A 17111-nucleotide genomic window follows, 5' to 3' on the forward strand; every position below is an offset into this window, starting at 1 on the left:
AACCAATAGTTCCTCTGGTTTCTCTTAATTTCCTGTCTTTTCAATATCCCCTTCCCCCCAAACTCTTTTGGAGAACCCTCCCATACTTGCCAGAACCGAATTCTTCAAAGTTCAAGGTATCTCATCTCACTGGTCTGGTACTTCTCTGAGCAAGGCACGACCAACTCAGCTCAATCATCATTCTTCTCTAGCAATTCATGCCTTCCAAGATTCAACTCGACGAGAACCTGTGGTTCCTCTATATCTGCCTCCAGAAGTCAGATTTGAAAGCCGTAAGCATTCCCATTCCCACATTCTCTCCTCTCCTTCTCGAACCCTCTACATCTCACATATCTACCCCCTTCAAAGGCACATAACTAACACTCGCCCCCCAAAGATTGACTTCAACGCCGTCGGCCTCGCCACCTCACTCAAGCCTCCGGCAGCACGAATGCGCTACACACGCCTAAAACGTCAAATCGAGTCCGGCCTCCTCCTCACGCACACCACGCCCGCAGCGCCTTCCTCGCCCACCCTGTCGCCCTCCCCCCAACCCTCTTCCCTTTCACATCCCCACTCATCATCTCCATCAACCTCTGCTTCATACTTTAAAGCGGCTCCGATCGCAGTGAAACGTAAACGCGCGATCAAAAAATCCCAAGAAAGCAGTGGCGGCGGCGGCGGCGGGAACAGCTCTGACGGCGGGGACGAGAAACACCTTCCCTCTCACCACTCGCGCTACCGTTCCCATCCCTCTCACCTCGGGCCCGGAAACAGCAAGCCCGCAAACAAAGCCAAGCGGGAAAAACAAAAGAGTGAAATCAAGACGGAGCACAAAAGCGACTGGTCCTCTGCCGCCTCCTCCCCCTTCTCTTCCTTCTCCGGCTCCTCATCAGCTTCAGCCTCCAACTCCGAAGACGAGATTCCGCTGCGCAAGCGCCGCGCTCTGGCTCACGCTCATACGCAGGCACATGCTGCTCAGCAGAGGTCTGCTGCTCCCTCGCCTTCTCAGCCAGCCACGCAGATGGTAGCTCCCGGACAGGGTATGGAGATGGCGATGGGGCAGGGAGCTATGCAGGGTTACAACACGTACGCGCAGGCTCCGCGAGCGCAGCTTGGCAGTGAGGGTGATCGTGGTGTCGCACATGGACTTGCGAATATGGGGTATACGGGCCGAGGCGTGTATGCGAGTCCGTACGTGGGGTTCATTGATGGGAGGCCGACGCCGGATGCGATGGGCATGCCGGCGCCTGGCGGCTTAGGCCTGGGCTCGAGCTTGGGGTTTGAGAATGGGCTGCCGCGGCCTGGGTTGGAGGGAGAAATGGAGCGGGAAGTGGGTGAGCAGAGGGAAGAGGGCGGAGAGAATGTTGAGGGCAGAGGGATGAGTGTGTGAGAGAGAGAGGCTTTGCAGGATGTGTGTGAGATATGATGGGGTAACTGCTTGAACTGCTTAGAGGGGTTTGGGATTTTCTTTTTTGACTGGTGGAAGAAGTATGTAGTAGACGTTCTTGATTTCTATCTCTAGTGGCTTATTACTTTACTTACCATGCAATAAAACGAGATTGTAACCTCACATGCAAACCATCTATCAGACACAGCCGCCGAAGTAGCAAAAGATAGAAATGCTGTGCACGTCAAATCCTCTTAACAATCAATAGATGACGCGAAACTTGCGCGAAAAGACGATGGCTTCTCTCGCTTACCGGCCGGATAATAATTTACTTACTTTAGATAAGTGGTTTCCAGTCATAGAGGTATCAATTGGCGAACCGTCATAATGGCTCGATGGCTATAGCTCACGCTTAACAAACCGGAGACCATCTTGACACAAGTCGATTGGTAAAGTAGGCCAGCTCCCTTCCATCAGTACCCGTTCTAGGGCAACGAGGAGAGGAGCGCACCGAAAAACCTATTCAATTAGGTTTGTAAACTGGAACCTCATAACATGCATGGCATTGTTGTGGGTTTCCAGTTGAGTTTTGCTATTTTTTTTCTTTTCTTTCTTTTTCTTTTTTTTTGTTCCAAACTTAACCATGGTTGGGGAGATTAAGCACATACATGGTCGATAAATACAAGCTAATAACAAGCTGATGCAGAGAGAGCATCATCAAATATTTGCATTCGATACTTAGGCGTACTTGCAGGGTCGATCGATTCCATGATTAAGACGACAGTACTGTTTATTTTTGACGGCTTTCTGTTGACTGTAATGACGACAAACAATCTGAGCCTAATAATTCAGGTCTCTCTTCCGCTGCCATGATGCCGATCCATGAGTAGCAGCGCTTACTCTTCCTACGTTGGAGTTGCGAGGTAAGCCATCGCCAAAGCAGACCGGATCGATCTTCTAACGTCTACGAGAGGGAGCTTGATAGCAAATCGGCCTCTGTTTCACGTTCTGGCCGGGAGTTTACGCCGTGCTGTTTGTTGCCTTTGATCTCATGGGGCTCATTTTTAAGGTAAGCTGGAACTTGGATATCGTGATACACGTTTCATTTACTTTTCGAGAGAGGCAGGTAATTGATTGATCGCAGCAATACCCGGGACAGCTTAAAAAACCTTTAGATGTGTCTGGAAATTTGAAGAGGTTCGTTCTTGGGTTCGATGCAGCAAGCACGATCGGGCAATAACCCACTCCCAACTTTATTCTTGTCCCAGAATAAATTGTACTCCAAATCTACCGTCGGAAGATGGAGGAACGAGCGTCTACCAGTATCTCAATAATACAGTGGTTGCACGATACGTTGCATGCCTGCAAAAATAGCAGTTACAGTGAATAAAATGCGGACGGCCGAATGCCCGACTTCAATAATCACGTCGAGGATCCGCGAAGACACATTTCGCCACAACCGCCTACTGTTTCCGAGGTCACAGAATACAAAGCCTGGGTATATCGGAATCAGTCAATGGAAGCACTCAGCTTCTGCACGCGGTTTAGCGGTGATTCGACCTCAGAATGCGAAATACTAAGGAGAGCGCCAGCGACAGATCAACGGTAGAATTTGTTGATCTCATCGAATTTGAGTACTAGGTTATCGAATACCCCAACACAACCTAAGTGATGGGGAGACACATGGCGGCCTCGGAACAGGCCAGAACCAGTGTTGAGAATATTGAGATACGAACCAAGGAGGAAAATTTGGATAGAGGGTCTGATCCTTGAATCCTGGCTGGACTTCTGTTTTTCAAGCTCTGACAGCCACGCCAAATAGTACGCTGGGCGACGCAGAAAAAGTGACATCCTGACCTGTCAGGGGAGTTACGAGTAACGCTTGTTTGTTAGCTTGTACCCAAATCCCAACAAATCTGAACCTCATCAATACTTCTGTTCCGGAGGTGTTGGCCGCTGGGTCCCTCTCCCTTTTGCTGAGGGAGAAAAGGAGTTCAGATCTGGCGGAAATTTGCAGCATTGGCTTATATAAGAAAAGCCTACGAGCCGGACTTGCAATTTATTAGGTAGAAAAAAAATCGGAAGCTGATCCAAGAGACATTACTCGTTATTGAGGCCAATTACGCTGCCCGAATCCCACTTGCAACTGCTTCGAAGGAAGTACCATTATATTTGGCGAAGATTACAATACAGCTCTACAGACAACGCGTTTCAAATTTTGTACAAAGCAAATTCCTTTCCTACTGTGGAAGCGCGTACGCGGAACAATAGAAGGCGAGTGAATCGTGATAATACGCGAAAAGTGAAGTGAACTTCTACTTCTTTCGACCCAAAATTCATCACCGCCCTCCTTCTCGAACAGCACCAACTCCGGAGTCTTTGCAAGAGCAACGGCATACGATCACACCGTCGCATATAACACACGCAATACAGAGTAACGCAACGAAATGACAGGACCACCTGCAGGACCAGATCCAAAACGTCGTGAGCAGCTTGCCGCCAGGCTCTTCTCCCTACTAAAGAAGACGCGACAGAATGAGAAGAAGGAGCTTGGGGTTCCGGGGACACAGAAGACGAGTGCTTGCGCTGCTTCCAGAACGAAGAAGAGAAAGGTAATATCTTTCCTGAGATATTTGCGCACCCAAATTTATGGTGGCTAACACTTATCAACAGTGGTACCATCGCATGGGGTTCACCACGACCAAACATATTGTTACGCCACCGTTGATGAAGGACCACGAGATGACCGACGCCATGCAAACCCCGTAGGTGCCTTGTTTTGAATAATCCCAGGATTTCTGGCACCATGTTTCGTCCTCTTCGCCGAGCATTCCCGTCGTGAAAATTGCTGACTTCATCCGCCTACAGGGACGAGATATTGCTTGATCTAGAACACTGCAACCTTGGAAGTGCTCCATGGCAAGGAGGCTACGATGTGACTCCGGGAGATATGGTCACAGAAGGTGTTACTAGCACCGACGAACTCTCGGATCCTTTCGAGTTCCGTTTTGATTGTCACATAGCTACCCGCGACCCTTTGCAACATATGGACTTGGACGATGAAACAGAGAAGAAAAATCATGACAACTCCGCCAACAAAATCCCAACGCCAAGACGAACAGCAAAACCAACAGCAACACGAACAGCAAAACGAGCAGCAAAAAGAACGCAGAAACCACGTATACCTATCGTTGAGGTGCCAGGTTACGACATCTTCCACCATAGTTCACCTTGGAATTCGGGGAGTGTCCCCAAGCACACGCCTCCAGCAAGCGCCGAAGACGACTTCACCTTTGGCACACCGGGCGAACAATTACCAATTCGATCACTCGGTGAAGGTATGAAGACATATGTATTCCAAGATCAATTCGAAGAAGAGGATTCAGAAGAAGAAGAACGTTCCGAAGAAGAGCAAAGTGAACCTGAACTGGCATTCTCCGAGGAGGAGTTGAACTTCAAGGCTGGACGGGGAGGTTTACGAGGAAAAGGCAACGTGCAAGCTCCGATGGGTCAACCCTTGCGGAACAAGCTTTATCCGACGACCACTAGTTCACCTCCGAGTCTTGGCACTGAACCATCGCCATCGCCATCGCCCCCGTACTATCTGTCAGCAATGCTCAACGGACCATTAGCTTCTCTTCTAAACACCTGCCTTGAGATCCGGGATGGAGTGAAGCCTCGAGGTTTCTGTCCAAAGCCAGACGAGGTGCCTGCTACTCTCATCGCCGCTAAACCTCTCCCGCACGAGGAGGCCGCCGAGGCTTGGGCATTAAAGTGTGCCTCTTGGATTTCGAAAACTCCCCAATCTTGAACTCCCACGTCGGAATTTACAGCTTGGATTTGGGACGCGTGGTGAAAGCCCGAGAGGGTCTTGGGGACGTGGAAACTTCAGTTTGGAATCTTCGCTATTGGGGGGAGAGGGTTGGGGGGGGGGGGGGGGGGGGGGGGGGGGGGGGGGGGGGCTATGGGAGTCGAGAACGAATCGATACTTTAAGGCTTTGAGCTGATTCACCTGTTTGCCTTTCGAAATCTCTTGATCGTTCGTGTACGGTATGTATCTTGGTACTGCCTGATTTTAATATCAACAAATGGAAAAAAGTTTTCACCAACATCGCGGGTTACCACGAAATTTGAATCCCTGGCAATCATACCGTTACTGTAGGAAATGTGACATCTGTAAACGATAATGACTTGATTGCAGCCAAACCTCTCTTGGTATTTACAGAACTTTGCAGTACGTTCCTGGACTATGAGTAGCCAACCTTCACGCAACATTGAAGTCATAGAAAGACCTTAAAGAGGGATTGATGCAAATGTTATACTGTCTTCCACCGAATTTATGCCTTACTGAGGCCCAAAGGCTTTCAATAGCCATTTGGCGTGCAGGTAGTCTTGAAATATTCTTTGCTAATTTGAAGAGGAAGATGGTTGGTGATATTTTGACGTGTGGACAGTCCTGATTGCATGGTTCAAAGTATATATTCTAATAAAATTGATACCCTAGACAACATCTTTGGAACTAGAGTCAATCTAAAGATTTGACCGGTACAAGGAAACTCGTAGTGTTGAGATAAGGTTGGGATCAGGAGAGGTCGTCCAGCTCCCCCTCGAAGCGAGGTGCCAAGCTTGTAGCTAGAATCCTGGCGGCGAGCTTCAAGGCTGACTTGAAGAAGCCCCGAACACCTCACGACATATACAACACCTACAACCACCAAATGGCAACCACAATACCCCCCGGTGGCCCTCCACCAAACGCAACGTACGTGTCATTGCACTCCGACACGTACCTCCCGTTTGCCCTGCCAACCTCCAACTAACAATCCTTAGCGTCTACGTCCGCAATCTCGAAGAGAGTATCAAGATCCCCACCCTCATTGAATCCCTCAAGGAGATCTTCTCCGAGTACGGCACCATCATCGACGTCGTCGCAAAGGCGAACCTGAAAGCCAAGGGCCAAGCTTTCGTGGTGTTCGACAATGTGGAGAGCGCGACGCAGTGTATCGAGGAGGTGCAGGGCTTCGACCTCTTCGGCAAGCCGATGCAGCTGGCGTTCGCGAAGACGAGGAGCGATGCGTTTGTGAAGCGGACGGCGGGCGACGACGAGCTGGAGAGTCATAAGCGCAGACGGCTGGCGGAGAAGGGTATGCTGATACTGTGCCTCTGGAATGGAACGGGCTGGGCTAATGTGAAGTAGACAAGAAGAAGGCTGCCGAGCAAGCGGAGGAACTGAAGAGACTGAAGCATACCGCTCCGCCTGGCATGGCACCGGATATGGGCGCGCGACCGATCAAGGCGACTCGTGGTGCTGGGCTCAAGTCTACGAATGCCGGTGCTGCGGCTGTTATCCCCGACGAATACCTGCCTCCGAATAAAATCCTGTTTTTGCAGAATTTGCCGGAGGATTACGATGTAGACTCTCTTACTGCAATCTTCGGTCGCTTTGAGGGATTTAGAGAAGTCAGATTGGTGCCTGGTCGTAGAGGTATTGCTTTCGTGGAGTATGATGCCGAGGTCGGTGCTATTAGCGCAAAAGAGAATACAGCGGGCATGTCATTGGGCCAGGGACAGGTCATGAAAGTTACCTACCAAAGGCAGTAGGTCTGGAAGGTACTGGATATAAAATGTTCCTTTCAACCCTCGACGTTGGTAGGAAAAGAACAGCAGAATTTTATCATGCTTCGGCCAATCTGTTACCCGCTAATACTACAGCGACTGTGAAATACATACTTAAGAACGCTTTACAGGTACAGGGATCAGAAAATGACATCTGTGTCCTCGGACTCCCCCAGTATGTCTGGGTTGGCCGAATTTCCCTTGTCACCGCCATCTTTTTCGCCCGCAGCTTCCTTCGCTAGTCTCTCTCGCTTCTCCAACATCTCCGCGTCTTGAGCTGCTGTGTCTCTCAGCTTCTTATTTTGGACCTGAAGCACGAGTTAGTGAGGCGTAGTAGTGGCTGGCGTAGGAAGCTTACCTTCTTCAATCTGAAAAACTCTTCTCGGTCCATCTCGCCAAGCTCGGCCTCGATATCTAGAAACTGTCAGCATTGTTAAGGGTAAAATCTCGACCAAACATACATTTAATGGTATTTTCGGTTCTTGGGATGATGACATGCTCGCTGGGATTGATTAGTATCAAGTTTGATGCACTGGTTGAATCTCAGCTCACATGGCGTTTACTACATGAAGGTTAGCAAGACGTCATGGAAAGGAACATAAGCCAGAACGGACCTCTCCTATTTACAACCTTGATGACCTCGTCCAAGGTGACGAAAGCAGTCTGCAAAGTTAGCTATGATCCGGAATTTTTGCACAGATTCCCCTATACCTGCAGACTGGCGAGCTCCACTAATGTTTCAACAGCTCTGGCATATGTCTCTCGACACTTCTGGACTTGTTGTCCACCTTTCCCCAAACCCGTCAAGCCAAAGTCATTGTTCCCGTCCGTGGTATAGCTCTCGAAAGCTGGCAGAAATACACCGGAAACATTCTCTTGCTTCGTGCGAACACGAAACCGGGCCGACTTTACAGACTCCTGGACTTGGTAGCCAATGTCTCCTCCTACCGCATAGGTCACTTCTGCCAGCGAGAATGCCGCAATCTGCATAACTCTTCCCATTTTGCGTTTAGCTTCATCGATGCGTTTTGTGATTTCTGAAAAGTGTCAGGCTTAGACGAGTGTCGCAGCTCTTGTAAATACCTCGGAAACGTCTGGTGCGGTTCATTAGCTATTGGTCATTTGAAATTCGACCTTGACGTACTTTGTCAAAGCTTCACTCTTTCTCTTCAGCAGATCGTGGCCAGTTTGGGCTCCCTTCAGCTTTGCTTTCATCAATCCCAAGGACTGACGGGTAGGAAAGACAGCCTCTCGATTCTATTAAGCTGTGAGCTGGGAGTTGGCACTGGGCAGTGCAGCCTGTCTTACAGTTGCTCCCGACATCTTGACGGGTGGTATTTGGTCAAGAAGTGTCTTTTGAGAAGCCTGTCCACAAGCTTGAGGACTTGGTCGGCAAGGAAGCAAAGGAATGGGGTAGCCGGAATCTAGACAACTTCGAGGCTCTTCTCAACTTGACGATCGATAAGCTGCTGTTGTCGAAAGCTATCGTCGCGCCAAGATACACTAGACATGATGCCTGACCCGCAAGGCATCAATCACCCTTATTTCGGATTTCTCAAACAAGCTCCTTCCCGACTGGCTTATAACGTCCTTTCAAACATCTCCTCCTCTTGAATCGCTTCGCATTTTGTCGCCAGATATCGCAGCAGGCAGAGAATGCCTGGTGAGCTTCTGCCAACAATGGCTGCTCCCAGCGTCTCGAAATCGAAGCTGTCACGGGCCAACGCAGACTTGTATCTCATTGTAAGCTACGCAGCGCAATTGCCTCTGGAGCGCGAACCGAGTCGCTGATAATCCTGCAGTCCGAAGAAGATACAATTTACGAGCAAGATATTCTCCGAGACCCGGGAAGCACGAAGCCTTGGCTGGCATACATCGAGTTCAAGTTTCAACATGGCAACCTTCAAGAGCAGGCATTCGTCCTCGAGAGAGCCTGCCGGCAACTCCCACGGTCCTACAAGCTGTGGAAGATGGTGCATATACCCTCTCCATTTCTCTACGAGTGTATCATGCTGACTTGAAAAAGTACTTGACTCTGCGAATGAAACACCTTGGAAAGCTAAATCCGGCTATTTACAAATCCGAGTATGCTAAGGTGAATGCCCTGTACGAACGAGCCTTGATTCTCCTCAACAAGATGCCGCGTATATGGGAGATGTACCTGTCGTTCTTGTTACTCCAGCCGATTGTTACACTCACTCGAAGAACGTTCGACCGTGCTCTCCGAGCTTTGCCTATGACCCAACACAATCGCATATGGGCGCTTTACAGACCTTTCGCCAATTCGGCATCCGGACAGACTGCAGTGATAATTTGGAGGCGGTACATTCAAATCCACCCCGAGGATATCGAGGATTTCATTGAGCTGTTGATTGAGATGGGCCATTACACGGAAGCTGTCAAGAAGTACATGGACGTTTTGAACAACCCGAAATTCCGGAGCAAGAACAGCAAAGGCCACTATCAACTATGGATGGAAATGGTCGATATACTTGTGGGTCATGCAAAAACCGTTGAAACTGGGGATGAGGTCGGAATCGATGTGGAGAAGATCATTCGCAGCGGTATTGACCGGTTCGCGGACCAGAGAGGCCAACTATGGTCCGCTTTGGCGACATACTGGATCAAGAGGGGAAGTTTTGAGAGGGCTCGCGATATTTTCGAAGAGGGTATCACTACAGTCATGACCGCTCGAGATTTTACCCTGATATTCGACGCCTACGTCGAGTTCGAGGAGGCAATCACAGGGCAGCTCATGGAAAATGCTGCGGCTCGATCAGAAAAGGGAATTGTAGACGAGAATGCCGACTTCGACCTGGACATTCGCATGATGCGATTCGAGCAGCTGATGGACCGACGACCATTTTTGATCAACGATGTGCTACTCCGGCAGAACCCCAACAATGTTTCCGAGTGGAACGTTAGGATAGGATTGTGGGGCGACAATAAGCAGGAAGTGGTGCAAGCATATACAGATGCAATTGCTGCAGTACAACCGAAGAAGGCTGTGGGCCGATTCCACGAATTATGGGCCAATTACGCCAAGTTCTACGAAAAGGGTGGTGACATTCGGAATGCGCGAGTCATCATGGAGAAAGCTGTGAAGATCCCATTTAAGTCGGTAGCTGAGCTTGCTGATATGTGGATTGAATGGGCAGAAATGGAGTTGAGAAATGAAAACTTTGAAGAAGCCGTAAAAATCATGGCCAAAGCCGTTCAAGCCCCGAAACGATCGACCGTCGACTACTTCGATGAAACACTTTCTCCACAGCAAAGAGTTCACAAAAGCTGGAAGCTGTGGAGTTTCTATGTGGATCTGGTTGAGAGTGTCAGTACGCTGGAGGAGACGAAGAAGGTCTACGAGAGGATATTCGAGCTCCGCATTGCGACACCACAGACTGTGGTCAACTATGCTAATCTCATGGAGGAAAATAAGTACTTTGAGGAGTCTTTCAAGATATACGAGCGAGGTCTGGACTTGTTCAGCTACCCAGTCGCTTTTGAGCTGTGGAATCTGTACCTGACCAAGGCCGTGGACCGAAAGATTGGCATCGAGCGACTGAGAGACCTTTTTGAGCAAGCAGTGGAAGGCTGCCCCCCAAAATTTGCCAAGGTGTTGTACTTGATGTATGGAAATCTCGAAGAGGAGAGGGGCCTCGCCAGGCACGCTATGCGGATATACGAGCGCGCGACCCGAGCAGTGTCAGATGAAGACCGCGCAGATATGTTCAACTTCTACATCACGAAGTCTGCCTCGAACTTTGGCTTGCCATCTACACGACCCATTTACGAACGCGCAATTGCAGCACTGCCTGACAAGGATGCTCGCGATATGTGCATGAAGTTCGCCGATATGGAGAAACGATTGGGCGAAATCGATCGGGCAAGAGCGATCTACGGCCATGCATCGCAATTCTGCGATCCTCGTACAAGCCCACAGTTTTGGACGAAATGGGAGTCTTTCGAGGTGCAGCATGGTAACGAGGATACCTTCAAGGAGATGCTGCGGATCAAGAGAAGTGTCCAGGCGCAGGTATGTAAAGGGAGAGCATATTTTGTCTATCCAGATTTCAAGATCTCAGGGAACATATTAACATGCAATTACTGATCACTCGTTCTAACAGTATAATACCGACGTCAACTTCATCGCCTCTCAGGCTTTGGCACGTAGCCAAGCACAACCAGAGGGAGCGACGGATGAGGAGCGCGCCGACGCGATGGCTGCTCTGGAACGTGAGGCCAGAGCACCCGTTGGTTTCGTGGCGGCAAGTACTGGCCCGCAAGTAGGCAACATCAGCAACGGCGATGCGCCGGTTGTAGCTACGAATCCGGATGCCATCGACGTGGATGGCATGGACGATGACTGAGCCTATTTTCAACATGTCCTCAGACAAATGCGGCGCATGTAGGAACGATGGTTGGAATCTTGGCAGGCTCCGACTCGGTTGCCTCGGAGCCTCGCTTTCAATGTACCTGGAGAGAGTCGCGGTACATCTGGAAAAGAATATCGTGAGGAAGTAGGCACGACTGCATATGGGAGTTTGGACTGACATATCTAGCTGCTGGATCCAGCTCTGTGCATAGGATGGATGGCGTTTGAGGTGGGCTCCCAATTGCCTCATCATGACAGCCGAGGGCAAGTCGGGGCACAGAAGAATGAGCGCCCTTTGTACGGTATGGAGGTATTGGTACTAATGGTACAGCTTGAGATGATGAGAAGGCATAGCGCAGAGACATGCGTAGGACCCGAAAATTTTAAAATCAACTCCCTCTTCCTGTCTATCAATTTCTACAAACAATCCTGGGCCGATAACCAACACTGCTTTCGCTCTGATAGCCTCTTCATATCCATTCCGCCCATCTTCTACGAGTTTCAAATTGTCAGTGAACAGTCAGTTACAACGGCCGTCTCAAAACCACAGTTCTATCCGTCAACCTTCTCTCTCGCTTCCTTCTCACTTCTCCCCTTCTGTCTTCCCGTCCCTCACATCTTTCTCCATGCCGTCCACTTTTCTCTCCCCGCCCTTCTCTCCCTTATCAGCTAGACTCCCTCTCCTACTCCCCGTCATCTTCGCCCACCCCTTCTCCACCAGCGTGGCATGGTACTTGGCATCTCTGTCTGTGTTCCTGTCCACGTGTCCGTCCCGACTTCCTTGCGTAGCGTAGATACTGCCTTTGAGCTTCTGGAATTGCGACGGTGGGGTCTTGGAGGCATCTGGATTTTTGGAACAGCACTCGTTAGCCTCCTCGTTTTTCAAGATTTTATCCTTCATCATTTCACGGGGCCATGAAGCATGATGGGTAGGATTGGGTTACCACACGCTCCTGCCTATACACCGCCCACAGAAAGTTCGCGGCTGAGAGGGTCGAGGGGAAGATATGGACATGGACATACCCCATTCATTCGTCGTCGACACCCGACTCGCGACCTTCCGCCCACTCAGCGGGTCGCCGGTCACCACCTGCTTCTCGAACGGGTCGTCTCTGGGCATGGCTTCGACGAGGGGCGTGATGGCGTAGAGGCTCGGGTGCCGTTTTGACTTGGCTGTAGCATCGAGGGAGGGCGCCGGGCTCTGGGTCAGGCGGAGGAAGTCTGCAGGATGTGGGAGTTGGGCTCGGGGTTGTGGAAATGGGTGGGGGAGGGGGATTGGATGTGTATGTACCTGTTGTGAGGGTGGGTGGCGGTGTCATGGTGATGAGTAGGTAGGTAGGTAGGTAGGTAGGTAGGTAGGTGACGAGAGATACCTAGGCGATAGGGAGGTTTCTGGTTGCTCTGGGTTGAGGATGTATATGGGTACGGATGTGAAGTGTGTTGATGCGAAGGTTGTGTTGAGATGAGATGAGAGAAAGGGGGGGGGGCGCAGCTTGAGAGATGCGTAAGGTAATGACGAAGATGGACTGGACTGCACTGGAGTGGACTGGTCTGCGACTGGAAACGGAAGGCACGATTCATTCGTTTATAGTCCATGCCAGCGCTGACGTTTGCACCATGCTTCGGCTATAGCTATGAGCTCTCTCTTAATTTTTCGAAGCTCTTCAGTCGTCGGCCTAAATACTGTGTATGATACTGGCCCACATATGTGCAAAGTTATACACAGGATCTAGAAACAAATGTGTGAACAAAGTCATTTCCTGTCTGTCATGAATGGGGCCAGGGAGTCCGGGCTTATGCGCCTATGCTTACGTGGTGATGGATGCAGAGCTTCAGGCCATCGGTTCTCTTGCCTGTATACCATCACTGGCACAAATTGCAAAGCTCAAGAAGACCTGTGGCGGGCTTATCTTGCTTTTATAATATTGCATTCTGTGATAAATATGAACCGGTAATTATGTACCTGTCCATTCTCTCTCTCTAGACCAGGAGTGGGTTATAGGTATACAAAGAACAATTACGGAGTCCAGCCGTCTGGGGACCTGTCTCGGCAGGCTGGAACCTGTTTCAGGAGTCCCAATTTCGACTGTTTTCTAAGCTTCGAGAGCCTATCCAAAGAACGCCACGCTAAGCCCAGATCTCTGCCTTTCAGCATGCTAAATTACCAACCTGCATCTGCTATCCCTCAGGTCCTTGTCCGTTCATGCTCCCAACTGAATCTCCTTTCGGCAAGCTGTGGCACATGGATCAAATCCTCTCCATCTAGCCTGTTCCTGCTACTCAATTGATCCAAGACCGGGTTCTCCCGACTCGATCCCCCTTGTGCATATCCCGCCCTTTCAGACCACAGTGCATCTGGAGACGAGTTATCCAGCGGAGATACGGTATTCGTACCCCCGATGCGAGCTCCGGATTCTGATGGGGCACTCTGTAAGGGAGACACAAGATGCGAGCCTATTGATCCGGTGCTTGCACCATAGAGGTCCGTATTTGAACCGGAGCTTTCACTGCAGAGGTTCCTGTAGAAAGCATCGAAAGTCAATTCGCTTCCGAGCGAGCTATTTGTGTTCATGTCAGGCGGGGGACCAGAGACCTCGGGGCGATACACTCGACCATCGCGCCCAAATAGAGGGGGTGCAAGACCGGGAGGTTGCACATTATCAGGCAGTCGTCCAGCATATACAACGTTCGCTGGGTTGATCCTGTCGTATATGGGCGGAGAATCTCCTTGCGTCTCAGAAGAGGTACTTGCACGGAAGTGCTGGTTCTCCGTATCTGGGGCGCGGTAATGACCCATGTGGGAGATGTCCGTTTCGCTTTTTTCCACCCGGGGAGGACTTGCACCTGCTCCTTGCGTTGCAGCGAATTCTGCTTGCTGCCGCTCCATTTTTCTCCTGGCACATTCGTAGGCGGAGAGATATGACGAGTCTTGCGTTGAACCGCATGACTCACCGTCGAGTTCTACGGGACCCAGGGGAGCGGGGAGCTCGAAACGTTCGTGTGTTGCGTCTGCTCCGACCTCAGTTGGGTAGGATGTGTTGCCATCAACTTCGTGGATATGAATTGGTGGAGGAGTCGCTTTGTGATTAACCTCGTGGTCAAGGGGAGATCCGCTGCGAGGTAGCGAGGAGGGTGACGAAGAGGATGACTTCTCGGAATCGCTGTCTCTTGCTTGCTTCTGTCGTTTGCGGAAACATAAATAGACAATGGCAACGGCCATAGAAGCAACACTAACAAAAGCACCAGCTGATATACCTATTATCGCTCCTGTTGTGAGCTTTGAAGCTTTGGGTGTTCCTGGGCCGCCGGTCAAAGGGCTGTCTGAGGGTGGATTGATTTCGTGAATGCTAGTATTGGTAACCGAGTCTGAAGGGTGGAGTGCTTGGAAGATCGAGAAAGTGTTGCGTTCGTAGTCAGCGATTAAGTATGCTTCTTGTAGGAAGGCTCGACCGATGGTGTACTGAGCCTCGTTTTCTGCTTGACGCAATGGAAAGTAATATTTAGTAGCGTCCGGGTCGCCGAAACCGGTGCCAGGGATTGCAGGATATTTAAGCTGTAGATCGAAAGCGTCGTATGGAAGTGTGATGTCGACAGTGGATGGTGCTGATAACATGTCGGCGAAGGTGAACGTGAAGGAAAGTTGCGATGCAGCGAGTACATCATGCTGAGATGGATTGTCGTCAAAAGTGTACAGATTCAGTGAAGTGTTGTAACTCAAGCCCAAAGCCGTTGCAAAGCGCTCACAAACTGATGGCGGTAGCCACAAGAATGGAGTGGAACTGTCAAATACCGCGGATACCTGATCCGTGGTGCTCAAGAGTTGCACTGGGGCGGTCCAATTGTTGGAAGCTTGGGAAGAGGAAACGGTGATTTTGTTGATGGAAGTCAAAAGCTGCTTTGCCGCGTTCAGGTTGAAGTTTGTATCGTGGTTGATGAAGCGGTTGAGATCGAAACCACCAAGTGTTAAGGAAGCGACTGTCCCTTTTTGTCCTGTTTATTATTAGTATTTCGTTGGGGGATCTAGGTATGGACCAAGTCTTACGATAATGCGCTCCAGCGGTATACCCCCAGCTATAACTTGGTATAGCCCCAACTTCTTCGACCAAGGCACTGACGGCACTCAATGGAGCGATATTGTTAAAGGCTCCAGGAATAATACCGACGCCGAAAAACCCCAGCAGATATGAGGCCCCATGAATTGGCCCAGTCCCGTTGAAAGCACCAATAATAGCAGATGAGATAGTAACGCCAGAGCCGCCAAAAGTCAGAGTGTCAAGACCATACAATCCAACTCCGTTGTTGCCCAGCTGTTGGCTGGCTCCGAGCTCGTAGAGTCCTTGGTCTTTCCATGTCGAGGACTTTGATGGAGCGAAAGTCCCCCCTCTCGTGAAGACGCACTGCGTATCTAGCACCGGAGAGTTAGAAGGGCTTCGAAGCGTCGTGAGAAATATGTAGAGGGTGATGAGGGATAAGAGGCTCAAAGAGGGACCTAGAGTAGAACAACCACGACGGTGAAGCTGATGCCAACCACGTGAGTAGCCAACAGCTGTCCATACCATCCATACACAACAACCCAACAACCCAACGAAGGAACCGAAAACCACTTACCACCAGGACCACATCCGCCATCGCCGACGACCCACGTCTCCGAGCTTGCGGTGCTCACCATGACATCTATCCATTGCTGAGGCGTCCCCACGCGTAGTGATACAGCGCTCCACGTCCCATCGTCACCATACCATTTCTCGCTGGGAGGCACGCTCAAGGCCTTCCCGTCCCCCTCGGCACACCGAACGAGCGATGCAGCAACGCCTAGTACGCGCAGCCACCTGGAATCCATCATCACGGAATTTGGCACATTGATTCAAATTGCGTGCATGACTGTCTGAGTAGGTATGTTTGGGTTTCTTGTGATGGTGGCGAGGCAAACGAGGCACGAGAAAACAAAAGAGGCAGATGCAGGTGGTGGGCGGTTGGTGCAGAGACAGGCTGGGATCGAGCTGTGAAGGAAGGATTCGATTGCAGGAGGCGGAGCGGAGCAGACGGAACCTTACGAAGTTACGACTACGGACGAAGGGGGGACCAAGCGGTTTCTGGAAGGTGGTTGGTATCAGGGGCGGTGGAATGGTACAGCGTTCAGCCTTGTAAAGTAAAGTATCCTTGGAGACTCCTTGTTTTGTGAGAGTTGCGAAAGCTAATGCAGCTCCTACAGTACAGTATATAATAGACTAGAGCAGCACTCTGCAGATGTACGGACAATAGACACTTTTGAGGTGTCAATTTTCGATTGGATGTTATCGATCTGAGGTGCCCCGACGTACAGGTACAACTAGCTACCTATAGGTACGTTGTACTGTATGTGAACGGGATTACAGAGGAACGGACTGGGGGCGATTCGAGATCTCGGCCATGGTACTCGGTGCAGCTAGAGTACTTGATCCACTGAGGCAGTGCCACCATGGGCTCGCAGGAGCATGCTTTTTTCGCGGTGTGGAAATAAATAGGTAAAGCAACGAGTCTAACTGACTTTTCAAGAACTCATGTCAGTAAGGTAGGCACCCAGGTATACTTATCATTCATAACTTAGGCATTCGGAGTCCTTCCGGCCTACTTTCCGGCCAAGGAAGAGAGAGACGCAAGATCTACGGTCAGTAGGTAAACTAATTGTACATCCTACGACGCGAGTACGTGACTCCCGAATAGGCACTTCGGCTCCAGGGCCGGACGGATGAGATGAGGACCCAGATTGGAGGATGT

General features: G+C 50.4%; 8 protein-coding genes across 8 annotated transcripts; 5 read left to right on the forward strand and 3 right to left on the reverse strand.

Annotated features, from left to right (window-relative positions):
- Positions 1-197: 197 nt before the first annotated feature.
- Positions 198-1372, forward strand: L3040_005027 (uncharacterized protein; the record flags this gene model as incomplete). The annotated part of the gene is made up of 2 exons (XM_007292113.2): positions 198-272; positions 377-1372. 2 exons carry the CDS (start codon positions 198-200, stop codon positions 1370-1372), a joined length of 1071 nt encoding a protein of 356 aa, XP_007292175.2.
- Positions 1373-3816: 2444 nt separating this feature from the next.
- Positions 3817-5180, forward strand: L3040_005028 (uncharacterized protein; the record flags this gene model as incomplete). The annotated part of the gene is made up of 3 exons (XM_007292114.2): positions 3817-3981; positions 4043-4134; positions 4238-5180. The coding sequence occupies 3 exons, from the start codon at positions 3817-3819 to the stop codon at positions 5178-5180; spliced, it is 1200 nt and encodes a 399-aa protein (XP_007292176.2).
- Positions 5181-6084: 904 nt separating this feature from the next.
- Positions 6085-6967, forward strand: L3040_005029 (uncharacterized protein; the record flags this gene model as incomplete). The annotated part of the gene is made up of 3 exons (XM_007292115.2): positions 6085-6128; positions 6197-6510; positions 6564-6967. 3 exons carry the CDS (start codon positions 6085-6087, stop codon positions 6965-6967), a joined length of 762 nt encoding a protein of 253 aa, XP_007292177.1.
- Positions 6968-7122: 155 nt separating this feature from the next.
- On the reverse strand, positions 7123-8305 carry L3040_005030 (uncharacterized protein; the record flags this gene model as incomplete). Its single annotated transcript, XM_007292116.2, has 9 exons — positions 7123-7290; positions 7341-7396; positions 7444-7484; positions 7535-7544; positions 7597-7645; positions 7694-8019; positions 8066-8076; positions 8127-8239; positions 8291-8305. 9 exons carry the CDS (start codon positions 8303-8305, stop codon positions 7123-7125), a joined length of 789 nt encoding a protein of 262 aa, XP_007292178.1.
- Positions 8306-8662: 357 nt separating this feature from the next.
- Positions 8663-11349, forward strand: L3040_005031 (uncharacterized protein; the record flags this gene model as incomplete). The annotated part of the gene is made up of 4 exons (XM_007292117.2): positions 8663-8725; positions 8785-8955; positions 9009-11015; positions 11107-11349. 4 exons carry the CDS (start codon positions 8663-8665, stop codon positions 11347-11349), a joined length of 2484 nt encoding a protein of 827 aa, XP_007292179.2.
- A 588-nt stretch (positions 11350-11937) lies between these two features.
- On the reverse strand, positions 11938-12673 carry L3040_005032 (uncharacterized protein; the record flags this gene model as incomplete). Its single annotated transcript, XM_007292118.2, has 3 exons — positions 11938-12197; positions 12378-12575; positions 12646-12673. 3 exons carry the CDS (start codon positions 12671-12673, stop codon positions 11938-11940), a joined length of 486 nt encoding a protein of 161 aa, XP_007292180.2.
- An 866-nt stretch (positions 12674-13539) lies between these two features.
- On the reverse strand, positions 13540-16197 carry L3040_005033 (uncharacterized protein; the record flags this gene model as incomplete). The annotated part of the gene is made up of 3 exons (XM_007292119.2): positions 13540-15344; positions 15397-15759; positions 15963-16197. The coding sequence occupies 3 exons, from the start codon at positions 16195-16197 to the stop codon at positions 13540-13542; spliced, it is 2403 nt and encodes an 800-aa protein (XP_007292181.1).
- A 113-nt stretch (positions 16198-16310) lies between these two features.
- Positions 16311-16660, forward strand: L3040_005034 (uncharacterized protein; the record flags this gene model as incomplete). The annotated part of the gene is made up of 3 exons (XM_066156424.1): positions 16311-16326; positions 16380-16503; positions 16567-16660. 3 exons carry the CDS (start codon positions 16311-16313, stop codon positions 16658-16660), a joined length of 234 nt encoding a protein of 77 aa, XP_066011830.1.
- Positions 16661-17111: the final 451 nt, after the last annotated feature.

This window comes from Drepanopeziza brunnea (genome assembly GCF_022702325.1).
Source record: "Drepanopeziza brunnea f. sp. 'multigermtubi' strain 214-2 chromosome Unknown ctg7, whole genome shotgun sequence".
Classification (NCBI taxonomy): domain Eukaryota; kingdom Fungi; phylum Ascomycota; class Leotiomycetes; order Helotiales; family Drepanopezizaceae; genus Drepanopeziza; species Drepanopeziza brunnea.